This window comes from Oryzias latipes, chromosome 21 (assembly GCF_002234675.1).
Source record: "Oryzias latipes chromosome 21, ASM223467v1".
Lineage (NCBI taxonomy): Eukaryota > Metazoa > Chordata > Actinopteri > Beloniformes > Adrianichthyidae > Oryzias > Oryzias latipes.
In genome coordinates, this window is record NC_019879.2 from 4,829,731 (window position 1) to 4,851,363 (window position 21,633).

At 37.8% G+C, this 21,633-nt stretch overlaps 1 protein-coding gene across 1 annotated transcript in view; it reads right to left on the minus strand.

The window, feature by feature from the left end:
• Nucleotides 1-1,708: 1,708 nt before the first annotated feature.
• Nucleotides 1,709-21,633, minus strand: part of dirc2 (disrupted in renal carcinoma 2) — a 48,851-nt gene continuing 28,926 nt past the window's right edge. Inside the window, exons 7-9 of the mRNA XM_023950460.1 lie at nucleotides 18,054-18,181; nucleotides 15,957-16,139; nucleotides 1,709-3,528 (exon numbers count right to left, since the gene is read on the minus strand). Coding sequence (XP_023806228.1) covers nucleotides 3,413-3,528; nucleotides 15,957-16,139; nucleotides 18,054-18,181 — 427 coding nt within the window. The 3' untranslated portion in view covers nucleotides 1,709-3,412. The remainder of the gene's footprint in view (nucleotides 3,529-15,956; nucleotides 16,140-18,053; nucleotides 18,182-21,633) is intronic.

Genomic DNA, 21,633 nt, shown 5'->3' on the forward strand with positions numbered 1-21,633 from the left:
TGACCCCACTCCCAACGTTAACGTGCCGGCACGTTAACGTTGGGAGTGGGGTCATTCGGACCCCACAAGACAGTGCACTGAACCTTATTTCTTCAATGATTGTTGATCTGCACTGGTGTTCATGGATGACATGAAATCCTCTCCATCTTTATCATGGATAATGCCAGGGATAACACGTCATTGTAAGGGTGGGGTCATCTGGACCCAACAAGATGGCACAAGGGTTATATGCAAATTAAGCTTAAAATAGCATTTCTAAGGATTTTTTTTTTCAAATCGTTGTGAATCAGAGGTAGAAGAAAAAAGACTGTTAGGAGAAGATCATATTTGTTACTTACCTCTGGACGGGCCACGAGCTCCCTGCTCCGCTTCAGTCTGATGCATCCGTTCGTGGACGACCAGATCCAAGTACGTCTTTGTTGTCCTCGTCTGAGCTGGCATCTCTATCAGGCTGGATAGCTCTGATTTTGATCACCGTTTTTGTTGCACCGCTAAAAGTTAGGCTGAGGTTGTGATTGCGTAATAGAGATCTCACCAATAGGGAAGGGAAGGGGGGGTGGGGTTGCTCTGCACCGACGGTCCTGTCCTCAAGCAAATATTTAATGAACTACTGCTGCTGTGCAGAAACTATGTCCTAAAAAACAACCGGTTTTGTTTTTATTTTGGCAGAAAACAGCATACTCATAATTAAAAGACCACTGGGATCGCTTTTATAGTTGATCAACAGAGGAATTTGAAAAACCCATCTGATATCTGAGAAATAGTCTAGACAAAAATGTGTTTAAAATTTTTCTATAACAACTTTATTAAACCATTTCCCCATCTAAAAAAAAAGCTAAATAACACTATAAAAATGACAAATTATTTTAACCACTTAAAGTCTTTGAATGAAAATAACACTGTTGTATTAGTTTTTTTTTTATTTCTGTAGCTTTACAACATTTTTACAATATATATTTCAAGATTTATGCCTTTGGCTCTACTTCTTTTTTAAATAAATACCAATGATCAGGGCAAAGTGCAGATAAAAGAGATGACAGAAAAACCCCACAGATCTTCTATTTTTGCAGAGTGACTAAGTTTATTGAAGTTTACTAAATTATATATTTTTTACTTTATTTCGGTTTTATGGTGAATGATTAAATGCTCAAAGGCTTCTTTAATATATTTTACATGATTTTGAACATAATTGGGTTAATTTTTGCTGCTGCTCCCCCCCCTATAATTGGAGATTTAAATGTTGCTTCTCATTAATTCAGCTTAGTTCCAAAATAAAATCAGTGGGAAGCTGGGATGCATTCTACTACACATGTATTGAATAACTTACGTTTTATTTTTATTGGGTTTTTCAAAGAGTCTTGATTTTGTTGTTTTTAAAATAAAGCACGGTTTAGCGCTAATTTTTAGTTTTTATTTTCTCGGAACAGTCACTGTCGAGCCGGAATAAGTATGACTGATAACATTAGATTTCAAAGAGAATTGCCTCCTAAAAAATATCAGCTACTTTTTGCTTGTTTTCATTCTTCTTTCAAATCTTTCCCTAATCACCATACATTGAAGCAATAATGCAGTGCATCAAACTAGAATGAGTCTATGTGCAGATTCCTGCGGATAAAAACCCGAAAGATGATTTAGAAAAAACTGAATTGACATTTAAATTAACTAGAATAAGGAAACGGGTTTAAAATGAGGGAACCACTGCCTTTTACAAAAGAATCACACGGATGTAATTTAATTGCATCATCATACATCGAGGAAAAAAAGAATACAAACCAATGTTTAACCAACTAAAATATTCATAGACTATTTAGAAAGCTTAATGTTTTGAAAATATTTTACCTAAAATGGGTTTGCATTATTCTGGTGGGGGGAAAAACCCTTAATTACAGCTTCTGTAGAAAGAAATTGACAAACAAAACAGAAGAAAAAAAAACGGCAAAGTTCAGAACAGAGAAAGTTCCTTAAAAGCCATTTCAAAAAATTAAACATTAGCATATCAACAAGAAAACAAAAGAGAACACAAAACCAAAAAGTTATTCATAAAATGATCAGTTTAATAAGGTGCTTGGAAATATGCCGAAGCTATGCTTGTCCTTTTTTCACAAAACATGAACATTTAATTCCAGAACCCGGGACACCACAGTGCAGCCAGACTGAGCGCCGCAGGAAACCATCAAAATGTCAACAGATAAAATGATCACAGTGTGAAGGAGAGGGAGACGGATCACACTCCATCTAATTAAGGCTTTACATTTACCTTTTCTATACAAGAGGAAAACAAAACGAGCACCAGATCCTCGTTATCCAGCCTCTTCTCTTCAGACAAAACCCATAAAAATGTCTCTTGCAGCTGCTGTGCTGGACAAATGTTAGCATTTAACTTTAGAGCGCAATTCCTTTTGTAAGACTTACAGCTTATTTCGTCATAGAATCCATGAAATGTCTAACAACTTTCCTAGAAATCAGAATAAGTTGGTACAAAAATACCTTATTAGTGCTGTGGGGGATAGACCTGGCGCTCCGTGTGGTTTATGCGTTTCGAAAAAAGGTCACCTAACGTACGGCTTCTTTAAAAAAAAAAAACAAATGGCTGATAACCGTTAGTGTTGAGGGATTTCCAAATAAATAGCACGACTGACGAGGAAAACAAATGACTTCCAACTTTACAAAACACATGAACTATCAAAGACAACCGTTTGGGTTTTAAATAGGACGAGAAATGAGGAACGTATGAAAAGTGCGGCCGTGTCGAGCCACAGCCTGTGTCTTTGGCTGGCATCCAATCATCTATCTGCTGGATTATTTTGCATAATTTTCATCTTTATGGGGCAATAAAACCTAATCTATGTAACTGCCTTGCGATGACAGGCAATATCACAGGCCTCTTCACACTCTTCAAGTCTTTGTCCCTTTTGTTTTACCTGACTCAGCACAGCCAGGCTTCTGATTGGCTGATGAAAGGGTGCCATTGTCCCCGCCTCCTGACGGGGACAGGCGCTTGATGTGGAGTCTGTGTGGCGTCCGGCCTGTGAGCTTTTCAAGGCTGCGTCCCGCTGTTTGGAGAGGCGGGGCAAGCGGAGGCAGGCGGCTTCAAAGGATCGCCGAGCGCAACTTTAGGTTTGACGTCACCCACTAGAAAACAGTGGCATGCTGGGTCTGCTTAAGAACAGGAAATCTGTCACAAAAACCTCTTCATATACAAACAATCAAAAAAAAAAAAAGGATAAAAAGAGGTAACATCAGGTTAACACAAGGCTTAGAGATGAACACGCACTAAGAGTAAACAAAGGTTCTTCTGTGCTTCCTTGATAAATAACCATCCAGACTTATTAACATCCCATAATATAACAGAATGGTTTTCCCTTCATTTCCATGTTTTCCTCTATTATTTTTTTGTGTGTCCACAGCAGTGTCACACAGAAACAAAGACGTCAAGGTAGAGACGATCGTAGGACTCCCTGAAGAAGAGGATGAGGGTGAGGCTGAAGATGCAGGAGCCAGTTAGACACCAGTTCAACCACGTCACATCTGAATGAAAGAAAGAGGCAGAAAAAAGGTGCGTTAGATTACAGATTACATTTTACACGGAACAAAACATTTGATGCATAACTAATGGAGAATTTTCTACAAAGGTTAGCTGGAGTTAGATTTGTAAGTTTGCACATCAGGCAAGAAGTGTCTGTTTTGTCAAAGTCAATTTAATTTAGAAATAAAAGACATAAAAATGACTTCAGGAGAGTGTTGGAAACTCAAATATCCGCCTAAAAAATTGGCAACATTGATTTTTATTTTCTGTATGGAAATTCCTGTATTTATGACACATTAAAAATAAAAAAATAAAAAGAAATTACCAAAATAAAGTTGCAAAATTATAGGGAAAAAAAATCGTAATTTTATAAGAACAAATTTGTAAGAATATGAGAAAGAATTAAAAAATTTACGAGCATATAGTTACTTTTTTTTAAGTCGAAATTTCACAAGAATAAAGCTGTAACATCATTAGAATAAAACAAGTGAAAAATGTACAAAAACAAAGTCTTACATTACGTGATAAAAGTCGTAATTTTACGGGAATAAAGTTGTACAATGATGAGTAAAATTGTCAATAATTTATGGGAATAAAGTTTTAATTTTATAAATGATAAATTGAGAATTTGCTAAATTAAGGACATGTATTTATGTGGCAAAAGGTTGTTTGCTAAGAAAAATAGAAAGATAAAAGATCCAATATTATGTTTCAGTATGAGACACCTAGACTACACTGTAAGCAGTTATTTCAGCTTTGGTTTAAGGAAATACAAATAAAATATAAATATAAATAAAAATAAGGAAATACTAAGTCTTTTAGTGAGTCAACGTTGGCTTATTGTAAGGACATTAAAAAGACTTTGCAGTCGGCAGTATAGTTGCTGAGGTCCACATGCATGATGGGACATGGATATCTATGATAAACTAAAGCCTTATGGCATCACCATGAGTGGCTGCATGATGGATTTAGTCAGCAGGTAATGTGGATGGTGGCTTACACATCTAATTTTATTTTGGAAAAAGCATGCCTTCTTCCTTGTGAAATTATGACTTTTTTAAACATAATTCTATATTTTTTCTCTCTTAAAATGTTAACTTTATTTTTTGTTAAAAATCTCTATCTCTCTCTAGATTTATATGTATATATGTACATGTAGACCGACTGACCGACAGATATAAACATACATATTATGGTGGGGCTCAATACTTTTTACGTATGAGTCATTTACTACCATCTCTTTAAATGTCCCCATTTCTCCACTGCCTTCAAAATAAAAGCAAGCGGGGCTGGTTTGTCTGGACAAAAGCAGGTTTTGACAGATTCATACATTATCACCAAAAAGCATGAACCAAAGTCAATTGGGAATTCTTCAGTAGTATCCAACAACATCAAACGACTGGACTCCTGTGCAGTGACATAGAGTCATCCACATCCACATGGACTCTTGATGAAAGTTGTCTTGAAGTGGGACTGAGTGATATACCGGGATCACAAGACCTAATGGCTAATCAATAGGAATTCCTGACATACCATGCAGTAAATAAGATCAGTCTGTGCTGTCTTTGTAATGATTCTGGATAATTTAATGATATTGGCAGTGTTCCCCATTATCATTGACCTCCACTTGAACCTAAACATACTGCAGAATGCTCCGTCTTTCCCCTTGCTCCATTAACCACAGGAGAGCTGTTCTTGCCGTCTGTGCTAATGCAAAATCTAGAGGGCAGGTGGGAAGCGTCTGTGTCTCGACTAAAACCAAAGAATCTCTTATTAAACATTTTCATCGTGACACTGCTCGGTGCTCAAGTGCTGTGGTGGAAGCAGGGATTTGGGGTTTAACTAGATAGAGATGTCAGGCCAGGCCAGACGCTGTCAGTAGCTCTTCATAATGAGACCAACCAGTCATAACAGGCACCAAGAGCCAAAAGCCAACGCCAGGGAGCCGTGCAACGTCTCACACTGGCTTTGCTTCAGCAAATAATTCTCAATCTGCCAAGCCGATCAATGCTGGAGCAAACGAGGAGCACGGCGAAGATGCAACGTTTCAGAAAAAACTTGAGGAAAAGATGAAAGCAAAGAGTAACTAGGGCATAAAGAATGTCAATGTTTAAAGAAGATCTCTATAAGAGCTGCAAAAATCAGGATGTGGATGGTAGGAGACCTGCATGGAGGAGGGGAATGACCCTGCATTTATCTGATCACATATTCTCCGTTGAACTTCTGATTCGCTTCCTGTTCAAGACCTGCTACTGAAGACTGAAGGGAGCCTACCTCCATGTTGGTGGTTGAGGAAGGAGATGCGTTAAAAGAATACTAATGGGAAGATGAAAAATCTCTCACATTCAATAACGTAGAGGATAGCTACACTATCACTCAGATGAACAGAAAGAGGAGAGTCAGATGCTGTCTGGCTGGATAAATGTAGAATTTAAGGGTAAAAATGAATCAGCTGGAAAACATCTGGCCTCAAAATCAAAAAATAAAATAAAAATAACTTTTTTAATTAGCTATTTTTTCTATTATTTTAGTTTTCATTTCGGAGATTTCGCTTGTAAGCTAAACCCTCTTCACTGAATTATTTTAATATATCTGAAATATGGGTCGCTACACAGGAAAAAAGCTAATTATGGTGAGTAAATTTAGTTAATCCAAACATAATCACTGTCGTGATAACATACATTTATGTGTTGCTTTTCCCCCTCTATCATTTGATTTTTGTTGTAATACGCCACCTTCCAGGCCAAGTTTGCTGCTTGTGAGGGTGCAGGGTGCTCTCTATTGTCAATACAGACTGTGGGAATGGAATGGGAAAAGTAGAGATGGCCTTTTTGTGGGCTGGACAAACAGCTTACAACACAGCAAACTAGTTTATAATATAGTAAATAGCTATTCCATCAGATATGTGAGAAGACCCTGGTTCAAATCCTTTACATGTCCTGCTCATGCATGCATGGGTTTTCACCCTACCATCCAAAAACATGCGTTGTAGGTTAATTGGAGATTCTCTAGGTGCGCTTGAGGGTGAGACAAACTGTTGACATGTCCAGGGTGAACCCCTCCGTCACCCAACAGTAGCTGGGATAGGCTCCAGCAACTACATAACCTTTTGAAGATGGATTGATGAACATCAAATGTATTACTTTTCCAAAGCTTAAATTGGGTATTTTTAAATTCAAGACTTTCAAAATGTTTGAGACACTGAAAGAATCCTGGAGTTAACAGAATTAGGTGATTATGTTTAATTTCTGGAAACATGTTTGCAAAAGAATCAAGCATTAAAAAAAAAAAAAGAGTCACTGAAGGCCAGCAGCAAACCAGAATGGTAAATAATAAATGGTGTATACTTATATAGCACTTTACTGCCTTCCTTAAGCCCCAAAGCGCTTTCCAGTCCCATTCACTCATGCACACACTCACGGCGGCTCCACTGCTGAACACTGGCGCCAACCTATAACCACCAGGACCAATGTGGGGTTCAGTGTTTTGCCCAAGGACACTTTGACACATGGGCAGGCAAGGCAGGAACTGAACCTGCAAGTTTGCAATCAGAGGTTGACTGCTCTAACTCTGCACCATTAATAGGCAAGACAGAACTGCACCAGTCGTTTCATTCGAAAAATAAAAACTCTATTGAGCGCTTATAATGTTCTGTTTATGTCTGTTAGATTTGCTTTTATTCATTTTGGTGCCTGCAAGAAAAAAAGAACGAGACACAAGTCCCAGGTCTCTTATGGCCTTCATCAGCATTAATTGAGGTCGGTGCTGGTTTGTGATTAATGATGCTCGCTTCCTCGTGGCCTTTATTGAAGAGGAATGGGGTCACATCTGCACACTTGGTGTAAAAACAAGACCAGCTTTTCCCCGAAAATAACAGTTTCAACACGACGCAAGTGGAGACGCTTTCTGCAGAGCAACAGGTTGGGCGGACCTTCATGGGAACCTGCTGCCTTTATTCCAACCTAAACCTGGAAAAAGTGACAAAATTGAAGTTTGTTAAATTTACAAAAGGATGACTGCTCTTTTGTTACGGTTCTCAAACACCTCTGCAGTCTTTATGGCAGTTTGAAAAAGTTTGTGTGCACAGGAGCTTCACTTCAGAGAAGAGCGCAAACTTAAAGGAGAAGAAAAAGATCTGGAGACTAGGGGAGTGTGGCAATTATTTCTTAGTGCTGAATAATTTGTGCTTCCTCAGTGTGTGGAAGGCTGACAACACTGAAGTTCTGTGGGAAAACTCTGTACCAACCCCTCAAGTCTCTTCTCATCTTCCTCCTTCATTCTCTCTTCTTTCTCCACAGGCACTTTTCCTCCATAATGCCTCTGTGCTGCTTTGCATTCCACCCCTTTTACTCTGCGCTAAATGACAAAAAAATCCACTGCAGATGAAATTGAAAAAGAGCTACAAGTGCAGATACATGGCCTGGAGGCTCCCGTTCGTGTTTTTGAGTTGGAGGATTTTAAAAATATGGCTAAGTCAAGAGGCCAGTTAGAGCTCACTGATCCACAGCCAGCCTCTCAAGGATATTAAAATGGACAAGGAAGTAAATTCATATATGCCTGCCTGCTCTCAGAGAGAAGCCATAAATCAGAATGCATAATGAGAAAGTGGGCGGCCAAAAGGAAACCCCTTCAAAAAAAAAAAAAAAAACGGCTGTAAACTGTAAATGGAAGGAAATATCTGAAGGCTGAAGCTGCCAGTTTTCAATATCAGGAAGTTGTGGAGTTTTGAAAAACTTAATGCTTATGCAGAATTTATTAGTTTTAGCGTCTGCATATTATTTGCCACATTTATTGTCGGGCCACCGAGAGGAATCTGGAGTAATGAGAAAGCCCACACCAATACTTCCAAAGGACATTTACATAATCAAATGAATCTTTGACAGAGTGATTTCGTCTGAGTAGCAGAATGTTGGATTACAGACAGCACAGGAATCCTGCACTTTTATAAATCACTGCCCATAGTAGTTAAATTATAGACCTCTTTCAGAGTTTTGATATCCAGTACAGCTGTGTAATAAGACCAAACGAATAAATTATTTCAACTTTGCTTCACAAGTCCACAACTCACTCTGACTTCCGAAAGATACAATTTTAACCCCTTGACTCCTGAATTTATTTCCAGCTATGAATAAAAATTCACTTGTGTTTTTGCGTTCATGTAAATATGCTAAGTTAAGATAATTTTGGAGCTGCTGTGGTTTGATGGATATTTGAACCAAAAGCCATCAAGGGGTTTATAATAATTTTGTCCTTTTGTCAGATTTGTCTTCTAAACCAATTTTGTTTGGTGATAAAAATGTTTTCACAAAACCAGTGACTTAAACTGAAAAAAGGGGAATATTTAATTTGTGCCATTTTTAAGCTTTCAATTAATACCAACAGAAAAAGCATTTTCATCCAATTTAATAAAGGAAATTGCTTCAAAAGAAAATGAATGAATTGATTCTGTAAGTTTTTTGTTAATTCATTTTCAAACTGATGGTAAATTTATTTTATGAATATTTTAAAGTACACATTTTATCCCAGCAGGACAAAAAAAAACATGAATCTTTATATTTCCATTGTTTTTTTTATCTATTTTTTTGTTAAAGAAAAAAAGATGTAATTTTTTTTATTAAAAAACACTTGGATTTACTTAAGCTAATACTTAAGCTAAATAATACAAATACTTAACCTACTTAGCCTAAGTATTAGCCCTAATTTTAAAAGAGGCTCTAGATATCTGTGCGTGTTAAATACTGTTTTATACTTCCAAAAACTAAAGCTGAACAGAGTTTCAGTTTGAATAGGATCATAAAGAATCATGGATGATTATTTACTTGTCTCTTCCTTTCATTTTTTTTTTAATTATTAGACAAAACATAAAACATATTTATTTCTATGCAGATGATATGCAACTCCATTTATTAGTGAAGTTTGATTAAACTAATTCGGTTATTTAAAATCAACTCAAGTAGAATGGAAATGAGTCCTTTGATGTCAGGCATGTTATATGGTTCAACTTAAAGTCAGTTTTGATCAGGATGTGTATATTAATGTACACAGACGGCTTATTTTCAGCAGGGCAGCATTCTGTCTCCATCAATTAAGTGAAAAAAGGACGATGGCTACGATTCAAGAGGGATTTAGAAAAACGAATCCATTCATTTGTTACTTGCAAAGCAAAAATCTCACATTGAAATGTGCAATAGTAGTTATCAATTGCAATGACACATGAACAAATAGCAAAGCAAAAACACCTAAAACAGTACAGTATATCACTGCAATAGTTTTATTTAACAAAAGTCAAAATACCTTTGATTATACTTCAAATGACCCACGTCTACATAAGAGGTTCAGTTGGTCTACAAAATGTAGGGGTCCGTCTGATTGGCCAACTGGGTAAAGGGCTTTATTTGATGCGTTAAATATTTCAACCTGCTATGGGATTGTTTGAACATGTGTGTGTTATGCTGCCTTTTGCGAAAAATGTTTCACTTGATTAGAAGTATTGATCACCAGATCAACAGATACTTAAAAAGAGGCTTTGCACAAAAGGAACCATGAATGAAAACTGGTCAAAACAAAAAGCTTTGATACAGCTTACTATTAGGTCACAGAAATTGTGCAACTTGTAGATTGAAAACCAAATTAAACCAATGTTTTGTTTTAATACACAAAAGTCTGAGATACAGAGAAGAGCGCTTCCAAGCTGCTTTTAGAGGGAGGTCAGTGGATGCAGGCTCAGTTTACAACACCCACAGCAATGAGAAGAATAACAAGAAAGCTGTGATGCGTCATCTTCTATTCATCAACTCCAGTGAAGAAAAGAGCAACAAAAGCTTCCATCTTCTCCGCCTGATCTTTCCCCTCAACCTGTGGCAGACTGTCAGAACACCAGATGCTCCTCAGAGCAGCCACACACATACACTAACTGTTGGTATCTGCAACAAAAAAAAAATGTCTGCACACATCACATTCAGATGCTCAGACACTCTCCTTCAGCCACACCGTGTAGTCAATCATTCAGCACAGCAGAGAGAAGCACAGAGCAAAGGATACAGAATGTTTTATTTATAAGTTTTTCACTTGCCACTGCGCATTGGCCTGTAGCAGCTCTATCCACAGTTGATATATTTTTGCCTCATATATGATTTATCCATTTTTTGGACATAGTTATGTTTCAAGTAATTCAGATCGCAGCTCCTGAACAACTTCATTTCTGTTTGAATTGTATCTTAGCTATTCCTTTTACAGTAAAGAAAAATCCATCCTGGAACGTTTCTTAGCGACCGTCTCAACCCAACACGCTGAATGCACACATATTGATGATTGTACGTTGAGTGTATTATTTGAAATTGAATTATTTAGGCTTCCTTGACTTATGAAATTCATTTTGAGTGTTGTTAAATACAAAAGTCACCTTGGCCGGATTGAAGCCAGAGTATGAGCTGCTGAGTCAAACATGTATTGTTTTGTCAATCTTGAGTTAAATAGCAGACTATATCTCAAAAGAAACAGGTCAATATTCAATTTTGCCACATTATTAGGCATTGGTTTGTGACACTTGTTTTCTTCCCTGCCTTTTCAAATGACCTTTATTTCCATCTTCTTCTGCACAGTCCTAAACCCTGAATGTCAGGGGTACTTAAACCGTGATAAACCAAACGGTAGAAGGGGATGGTGAAGTAAACAGCAGGAGTGGCTACAGCAGCATTAACCCAGTAAAATGCATGTCCATCCTTCCATCCATCCATTTTCCAAACCCACTAAATCCTTTTTTAGGGTGCCGGGGCTGCTGGAGCCTATCCCAGCCACTGTTGGGTGAAGGCGGGGTATGCACTGGACAGGTCGCCACACAATCACACACCCAACATGAACGCCCAGAGACAATTTCGAATCATCATTTAACCTGAGGCCTGTTTTTGGCCTGAGGGAGGAAGCTGGAGTGCCTGGAGAAAAACCCACACATGCACAAGGAGATCATGCAAACGGCACACAGAAAGGTCCCAGTCGGGACTTGAACCAGGGCTTTTTCCCTGTGACGGGACACTAACGTGCAGCCCTAAAATGTACAAGTCTATCGCATTGTTTGGAATTCTATAGCACTACACAGTCTAAGTACCGTGTCCATCGTGAAAAGATAGTTTGAGAGGTAAACGTACTTTGTTTTGTTACTCTACTTAACGAGGAAGACAAAAAGATCACCTTCGACTGCTAGTTTAAAAAGCAGATAATGCTATACAGATGTTTAGCACAAATCTGCTTTCTCTGTGTAATGTTTTCCATTATTTATTTAATGTTTTTTTATGGTTTTAACCTTAAATTGTTTTTAATGATTTTGGCCCCAGTGTTTCCTTATGGAGATCCTTTGTGCCGGTTTGGTCTGTGGTTGTTGCCGTGGTGCTCGCTGTGGCGAGGTTCCTGTGGCTAAGCTGGCTCCTGGTATAATTAGATTCCCAATGACCTTCTTTTATGACCACAGTCACGTTTATGTTCCTATATTCATTGTGTGGGGGGATACAATTTTAAAATAATTTAATATATTTTAAATGTGTGTTTGTTTTTAACTGTTAAGCACTTTGAGCAGCTCAAAGCAAAAAAAAATGCTTTATTGAAAAAATAAATAAATAATGCTTAATTTGATCAAACTTGATCAAACAAAGCAGGAAGAATTTCACCAAAAAGAAACGCGGCAGGGTAGACTTGTACGTTTACAAATCTACCCTCCATCCTCTGTGTTTCTGTTCTGTTGGATATTTAAAGGAAAGACAGCAAGTCATAGTCTGAGAAGCCAGCCAGTACGAAGAATCTAAAACATTAAATTCATATTAATATTAAATGTCAATATTCTAAACAAATGCTAAATCTTTTGCTAATCTAAAGCCAAAAAAGCAGGATATGGTCTCGTTAAAATCCTTAGTTATTAGAAGTTGTCATAGTTACAGCATTGAAAAAGATCTGCCCTGATCACTCAGAAAAAATACTAGGGCTGCACGATATGAGGAAAACTCAAGATTTGCGATATCAATGAATAATATTGCGATGACGATATAACTTGCGATAAATGATCGATTCTAAAAGCAAAACAACCAAAAACACAATTTCCATTTCACTGCAACAGCTTAATTCAAATAAGAGTCAACATAACTTAAATTACACTTAAATGACCCTCGTCTACATCGTAGGGGGAATATCTAAGATAAAAGGGCTCCATCTGATTGGTCAAATGCATAAAGCGATTTATTTGATCCATTATATACTAAAGCTGACATAAGATCATTTTAGCACATTTAAGGGTAACCATTTATCACAGTTTCAGACAGCTTTGCGATATTGCACACCTTGATGTTGCGATAACGATAAATTTGCGATATATTGTGCAGGACTAAAATATATCGTTTATTTATAAGAGGGGGGAAAAAAACAGGTCTTAGAAGTAACTAATTACAGGAACAATAATATCAATCTGATGGTTCGACAGAGGATTTATCTAACTTCTAAAAGAAAGAGATCCAACATAGGACATAATACTATACATCTAACCCAGTGTTTTTCAACCAGTGTGCCGCGGCACACTAGTGTGCCGTGGGAGATGGTCAAGAGTGCCGTGGAAAATTGCCCTCATTAACTGATCTAAAAACATTTCCCATCTCCAGGAAATCAGCTCTTTGTTCATCCAAACAGGTCCTGATAAAACACTGAGTAGTTAGGAATATAAACGATCATAAAATACTTTTTCCGTTGTGTTTATTTGATTCTATTAAAGACATTTTGATAAGAATGACGGTAACGCGAAATAGCTGCAGCTATAACTGTGTAAGGAAAAGTCCCGCAGCTTTTACTGTCTCCACGACTCCACCAATCATTCTTGAAGGCTTAATCACATGTCATCAGTCTGACCAATCAGAAGTGGTTAAAGTCTCCACTTCCTTGTTCCAATTTAGCTCATAACTCAGTCAGTTCCGACAAAAACACCAGCTAAAGCTCGTCTTTAGCGGTGTAACTTTCCACAGAATCCGGTATCAGACCGTGGAACAAGTGAACAAAACCATGAAGCTCAGAGACGCGAGTCTTTCTGCCGTTTTCTCGCAGTTTTCACACTACATCTCCCATGATGCATTGGCTTAAAGGGACAGCGTCTTGAAAACACAACGAACATACAGTTTGTATGTAACTTAACTTTTATTACATCTTTTAGAAAAACATCTGCAACTTCCTGCTTTTTCTGCCACAATTATCAAAAAAATGCACGTCAGATTGCCGGGGGGGGGTGGGGGTGTAGATCAAAACAGACTATGAGTTTCTGCTTTTTTTTTTTTTTTTGGGGATGCTGGTGTGCCGCGGGATTTTTGTCAAGGTTAAAGTGTGCCGTGGCTCAAAAAAGGTTGAAAAACACTGATCTAACCCATGCAGATGTACAGCATTACTTTTTTTTAGTGCTACTTCAAATTCTAAACAGGTTCACTCAATGAGCTGTGCAGATTTGAAGCCAAGTGTTACAGAGTTACCTCAGACAAGAGTCATCCAGCCTTCTTATAATCATCTTCATCCACTATCTGCAACTCTTGAACGTCCTGTTTTTTTTTTTTTTACATTGCACGACAAAAGAAAGTCCAAAACGATCTCCTGAGGTAAATTGCTGCCTTCACACTTTACTTTCTCCGACATCTAATCAGTTTGTGAACTGATTCAAAATAGTTTGAAGATTTAGCAGGACCACATTTAAAAAATATATTTGTGTTTATAATAAAAATAAAAATAACTGATGGTAGGATGCCTTCATTGAAAGGCTTTTAGGCCAAGATGTGTAACGGTTTAAGACCCCTTCTGTGCAACAAAACATGTTGGTTTTTCTAGACTGCTTTTTACTGAGAGTCCTGCATGATCGCTCGGGTCAAGCAACATTTCATTTCCAACTCTGATTGCAAAGAACCGTGAAGACAGGACGCAGATACACCTGTCAGACTGTCAGACGACTCGTAACGGAAGCAAAACCAGGCAGTTGGGGACACATTACTACCTTAAGAATATTTTTCATGGTTTGAACATGCTGCTTCCTTTCATTTGAAAAAAAGAGAAGTGTTTAAAACATTCACGTCCATATAAAAGTGAGCATAGATGCAGTGAGAAACAGAAGCTTAAAGGAGGATCATGGTCCTGAGCTCGAGCCAAAATACATATATTGACTGATAAAAGCAAAACATGAGCTGTGCTTACATCAAGGAGCTTCCTTCATTAACTGTGTTACTTTCTTCTGATGAGTCAGCAACAGAGAAGGGCATGCCATGTGTACAATGATCTCACCTTTGGGTAACTCATCACAGTGTAAAAAAAAATAATCTTTGAAACCAACCCACATAAAAGGTTCTAAGTTAACATTCCATAAACATGCAAATGTCAACACATGTGCTAGCTAATTATTAATGAGCATCCTCCTTAAAAAAAACTGAACTGACAAAATTTTAATTCTTAAGTTCATAATTTGAATCAAAATATTAACCACAAATGATTAATAAGTAATAAATGAATAACCGTTGTGACATAAAAAATGTTACAGCTGAAGCCATGATTCTGTTGGTTTTTTTTTTGTACTTTTGGATTTATATTTTTTACATATATTTTTTGTTGGAGTGGGATGTTTGCTGTCTTTATTTTCTTTTTCAATCTTTGTTTGCAGATTACTTCCTATTTTCCAGAGCACCTTATTGGCGAGGACCTTCAGGGCAAATACTGACTATCTTCTGTTAGACGTTACATCTTTTGACAACCTCCTAGGGATGTAACGTGATTTGGGGGCTTGTCCGGGATGGATTTGGTTTCTCTTTATGACTGTTCATTGGCAGGTTTTCTTCATTTTATGCTATATGGCTTAGGGACGCCGCTTATTTGTGTGTTGGCCCTTCTTTGTGTTTTTTGGTTCACAGTTTTTATTGTGAGAGAGTGCTTGCTGATAAAAGCTTTTGATGTTAACGATTTTGTTTTGGCTCCATGTTTGGAAAAATTTAATGAATGAACAAAAGATCACTTTTTTAAAGCATTTAGGCACTTTGACTTTTATACATAAGGTATACCAGGTGATTCACAATGAAAAATGATTAAACTTTCAATAATTATATTAAAAACATTTATCTTAAAATTTAGCAGAAATATTTTATCTGCCAGTTAAATGCTGCTATATTTTTTGACCTACCTTATTTCAAAATTAGAAAGGAAATCCAAAAATGGGAGCATTCAAATTCCAGTTTCATTTTTTCTATAAATGCTGTTTAAAGGGTGTGAAGAAATGTTCATGTGTGGAGTTGCTCAAGTCATCATACATGTTTTTAGAAAAGGGCAAAAATACCTAACCCTTTGTTGTCCCACAAAGTAAAAGAGTATGTAAAACAGGTCCAACAATAAGTGAACAAGTGCTTTGTAAAGTAGGCAAAAGTGGGTTTAGCATTCCTACCTGTGCAGTAAAAGGTGAGGAAGAAGAGGAGCAGCCCAGTGAACAGGTTTCCCAGAAAAGTGACCACTCCACAAGTGATGCCTTCAGGGACCGGGTATACTGTCTCAATGAGGAGCTCGAAGAATATTGGCACACTGCTGTTTATAAAGATGCCAGTAAGGATGCATGAAGTGTAGAGGATGGCTGTGAAAAAACAACAGCAAACAAATTAAAAAAAACATAAATTGCATACATTTTTACCTATTTGAAAACGTTAAAGTTAGCGATCATAAATTCCTTTGAGAATAATCTTTGAAAATATAACAAAGTTTATGAAGCAGCTAAGATTTAGTCCTCTTTTTCAGGTTTCCAGCTGGAACATTTTTTTTACAGTGTAGATTTATGACAAATCAACACATTGGAACAATGGAAAACAAGCCCGCGAGGTTGCAATTTACCAGAAACAAAACAACCTATTTTAGATTTGTTGGCAGAAAACAGCCAGCTTTTTCAATCCTTTCCGCCACAGCTTTTACCTGTTATAGTGTGAAATGATTTGCTTGAGTTTTTTGCTTAGTTTACAATCATAATTCCTTAACTTTATGAGCTCAAATTCAGAAATGACTAGTTCGAGGCAGAAATAGCTCAACAGTTCCTCCTCGCATGATTTGTTTCTTAGCGTTGGCTGAAGGGCCAAAGAAACTTTTGGAAATCCTTGCAAAAGCCATTAACCTTCTGTTTGTTTTTATCTGTTTTTGCATGCTTGCACACCCTGCATTAGGAAGCATGTCATTTAATGGATTCAAGACCGAATTAAGATCAAATTGTCTCATATTTTGGCCAAAACAGACAAGTGTCCACATGGTGCATATCTCACCTCGTATGCTGACTGGGCATGAAAAAAAGGGTAGTGCTCACACTCTGGCAATGACTGCCTTTTTTATTGTGCATAAATCTGAATCATTTGTCTAAAAAAAACATTTGTTAGCCTGTTTCTTTTATAATCATTCCTGGAAAGCAAATATTTTTGCTAAATAACACCAAAAGAAAAATCTAATTTGAATAAATGTTTCAGATAATTGATAAACTTATCCCTTTGGGTAGCCCCACGGCTGAACTGCATTAATGCGTATGAGTGGATGTACAGGGAGATCCCGTCCTCCTCTCTGGAGCATCACAGTCACCCCGCATCTCCTTTATATTAGCAGAGTGGTTCAATGAGTGCCCCATTAGCCCACACGGCCTTTTAATTACATAGCCTCTGAGAGCTCCTGCATTCCCACCTTCTTGCTCGACTGTGTTAACGAATCCAGGCAGCAGTGGGCAACAGTTTCCCCTGCATGCCTCACTAAAGCGCTAACTGGATCTCAAATGCCTCTAGCCCAACACCATTCTCCTCATTTGAGAACATTACTCTGCATAAAGCATTCACTAAATGACAAAAGAAGGTTCTTTTGAGAGAAATGTGACTTGGAGCAGCACATGATTTCCAGTATTGATCTAGGGCCAAAAAATAATAATAATACAACTATTCTGGAAAATAGTTTTAATCACAGTTAAAAAGCTCGGCCCCAAATTGGAAAATGAGACTCATTTATTCCTTTCTTTTCAAAGACTGGTCCCTTTTAATATTTGTTTGTGATGATATTGGGTCCCTAACTCTGCTGGAATAACACGTTTTGACAGCATTCCCTGGAATGTCACAACATCCAATAGTATTATGGGGCCAGATGGACAAACAAGGTTGGAGCCCAGCTGCATCCGACTGCCAAGGTCTGGGATAAGAGGATGGTAGATGGAAAGAGAGCTGTTCCAGGGTCTGTGGGAACGATGATGGATGGTGATGGCTAAAATTGGTAAATTGGAAATAAATGCTGATATGCTTATTGGTTGGCTTCGAAAAAGGAAGCTAAATCCTCTAATGAACCTAATGGGTTTATCGCTGACATTTATTGATAGATGGGCTCAGCTGAATTTGTGCAAGAACACTCCAGAGTCTGCGAGTGAGACTTCTTTCATTATTCTGAAATGGTGGCTTTAATCCTTGGTATGGTATAATTGGACTCATTTCACTTTGATGTATGGCTACTTACACCGTAAAGTCACCTTGACGATTACCTGATGTGGAGGGGAGGTGGGTCACCGAACTCAAGCAGGTGAGGGTGAACCAGGTGGATGACAGCGAGGCCCCTGCCAGCATCAGCACCAAAATCAGCTTCAGCATCCCACGGATGGAGTCCGCAAATCTAAGAGGGGGTCAAAAGGAAGATGTGACAATTCTAAAAGGCTGGGTCAAAGAAAAGACACAAGCTTTAAATGAACATGGATAGCCGTGTTTGTGCCGCCGCCAGCGTGTGAATGTGTGTGTGCATGGGTGAATGGGACTGTGACTGTAAAGCGCTTTGGGCCTTCGTAAGAAGGTAGAAAGCGCTATATAAGTATACGCCATTTACCATTTTATTTAAAGCCTGTCTGTGTCTTTTCAGAAGAACAACCATCCTTCTTTTAGAGCAATGGCCAGTACTTCCCTTTCAATCCTTTCTTCTGGGAACTTTCGTCACATAGATTAAAAATGGCATGCAATGTGTCTCAAAAAGACTAGATTGGTTTACTCTTCCTCACCGAGTGTGGGAGTTGTACGTCTTATAATATAGTTTCAAGAGTTGATTCAATTAGTGTCACCAGCTCAGCGGCTACATTTGCGGAAGACGAGCCATCGGGCTGTTCCCAAAAAGCTTGTGTAAGCGTAGTTGTTTCTCTAGTGCAGCCTTTTCTGAGCTCTCAGTTCCTTCAGGTGTGCATTCGGATGCTTATGGAGGATTAGTTGGGGCCTAGCAACATCTGACATTTTGGTTTTTGTTGCTTGCGTAAAGGCGACGGTTGGATTTGACAGCTGAACCGATGCAATCGGAGTTGGTGATTGGTTGGGCTTGGCTCTGAAGCTGTGGGGGCCAGAGTACCACGGAAAGCATCCTTTGGATGGATAATGAGAACCGTAATGCTCGACTCCACATTGGCATTGTTAGATTGCAGCGATGCCTCCTGGGATGTTGTGAGTCGTCTTTCACAGCCTGACACTTTACCTCCGAGATTACAAGATGTCACAGGCATGTGGTGTGGCGCCTTAGGGAACTACCTGCAGAAATCGGCTGGTGTTTGTTTGGAGCAGAGAAGTCTCCGACTATGCGAATGATCTAATTAAACAGAAAACGGTAGTTTACATGCCAAGGAGGCGCACACTTTCCATAACACCAGGATTTGATTTCCTTTCCTGTAGCTACAGACAAAAAAAAAAAAAATCTGCAGCATCCATCTGCCACTGGCTGGACTCACATGCATATAACTGGTCGTAGTGCCAGAGAAGAGGAAATCCTTTGTCTGCACCCGACAAAGTCCTCCAATCTGTGTCGACAAAATCACAAGCTGCTTCCCTGTAACACTTTCAAATCAACTTATCATTAAGAAGAATTTACTGATCCACCTTAATTCAGGGTTCTCTGCCTTGTTTCATTTATTAATTCATTATTGACAAGATAGGGGGGGAAAATGATTTTAAACATTTTTGCTAAAAAATTAAGACAATTTCTAAAACAAAACCTTTTCTGCTTTTTAGTTCAAGACCAGCATATAGACACTCATACGTTTTGCTTTTCAGTCTCTTTGACGGCAAATAATCTATTAGGGATCTGTTTTTCAAACATTTCTCATCCAACTTTAAGTAATTTACAGATAATTTACGGCGCATTTCACTAATCAGGTTGCATTTAATGGGATTGTTTGAACACTGCAACAGAAGATTGTATTGATTCTGTTTCACTACACATGGTAAAGACAGACTGTTGTCTCTTGCCGTTTAAACCCCATTCTTTGCCACGCTCAAACATGATGATGTAGGATATAAAAGGGGATCATCCAAGTCAGTTAGATTATATTGAACATTTTCCTGGTTTTCTGTGCCTGCTTGGAATGACGGAACAGTTTCATTAGTATGATATCATTAGGGCCTGTCTGTATTTTTAGTAAAGGACATGCAGCAAATAACTGGAGACAATATAAAACGATGACCAAACTGCAATCACAGGCCGTTTCAGTTTGCAGAAAAAACAAATTAGGTGGGAGCTGATTCTCATTTGTGTTTACTCAATCTTATCTCATTAACTTTGAGTCGGGTGGCGCTCTGGCATCAGGGATGTGAAGAGGAATTGGCTGGGTCGGCTTTGCATCATGTTTTTTTTTCTTTACTTTCTTTCCCCCTCTTTTTTTCTTGGGGCTTTTATTGTCGTCTTTCTGCTCTTCCATTCAGCTTTGAACAGTCTGGTCGACCACTGCAGAACAGCCTGGTTTTGACTGTGCCACAGAATAGAGAAAAAAATACTAGATTGCTTGTCTTGTTATGGGCAACTACTCTTCCAAGTTGGGGCTGATTTGAGCACAAGTCTCCTGCAAACTTCTCCGAGAAGCAGATTTAAAAGACGCGTTTAAAAGTGAATTTTCTGCCTCTTGACTTTAATTTAAAAAAAAAAAAGGGTATGGAGAGAAGAGAAAACTAATAAGGAAAACTGAAAAATCTGTTTTTCATCAGTTTGTACTGTTGGAGCGTAGTTCTGTTGTCTGTTTGCAGTTGTCTGTTTAAAACAGTCATATTTAATATGAAGTAAGTCGATCTCTGTTAGATATTTTATGAATAACAGTTTTTCTACTTAAAAAGGTTTTATTTCCGTTTGTTTCGTGTTTTCATATCAAATACAAATATTTTTGTGTAAAGGTCTGCATTAAAACATAAATTAGTCTGCCCAGTACTTTAACATTAAAATGAATTGGTGGTTCAGCTGTCAAGTCAGGAATTATATCAATTTTAAACCAAAAATGAAAGTACTGTTGTTGTACAAGGAGCAGGAGACTTGTGACATTAAAAAAAATGAAAAAGGAATAAAGTCTTGTAAAATATGACCACACATTCATCAAGTAACGTGAATAATTCCTTTTCTTTTGACAATAATCTGATAATTAATCAAATATTCATATCTCTATGAGAGGCTACTGCTGTCTCTTCAATTCCTTACAACATGCCATAATTTATAAAATAAGATTTTAATTAAATTAATTCATGGAACTCTTTAATTTTATGTTTAGGATCTTGCCAAAAGTTGCTCTAATCAAGGGAGCCTCATTATATTTAAGACTAAAAACCCAAAGGACAAGGCAATCAACCTGATGAGTGAAAATAATTAAAGAGAACACAGCTTTCCTGTATGCAACAACCTTAAAAAGTAATCAATCACAGGAAATCACCGACAGACAATATTCTGCACACAGGGGCCCAAAAAGTACAGTTATACTCACCAGTCACTATAGTGAGTACAACATATCTCTCTCTCATAATAAATATCTCTATATATACACACCAACACACACACACATATACCGTTAGTTTGTCAAGTCTCCATATATCCTTAATCACGAGCAGATCATTGTTTCTTTATTTTATAATACTGGCCTTATTTTTCTATGAAGGTTTGAACTTTGAGGGTTTAAACAAGAGAGTAAAGTGCAAAAAAACAACAGCTAACACCTTCAGACAGCAGCAGACAGCTGGAAATGTGGTTTGGCTTGGCCTGCCTATCTGAGAAAAGTGTGTATTTAGAGTCTTAAATTCCTACTCCAATCATATTTTGATCTATTTTAAAATTGTTTCCAG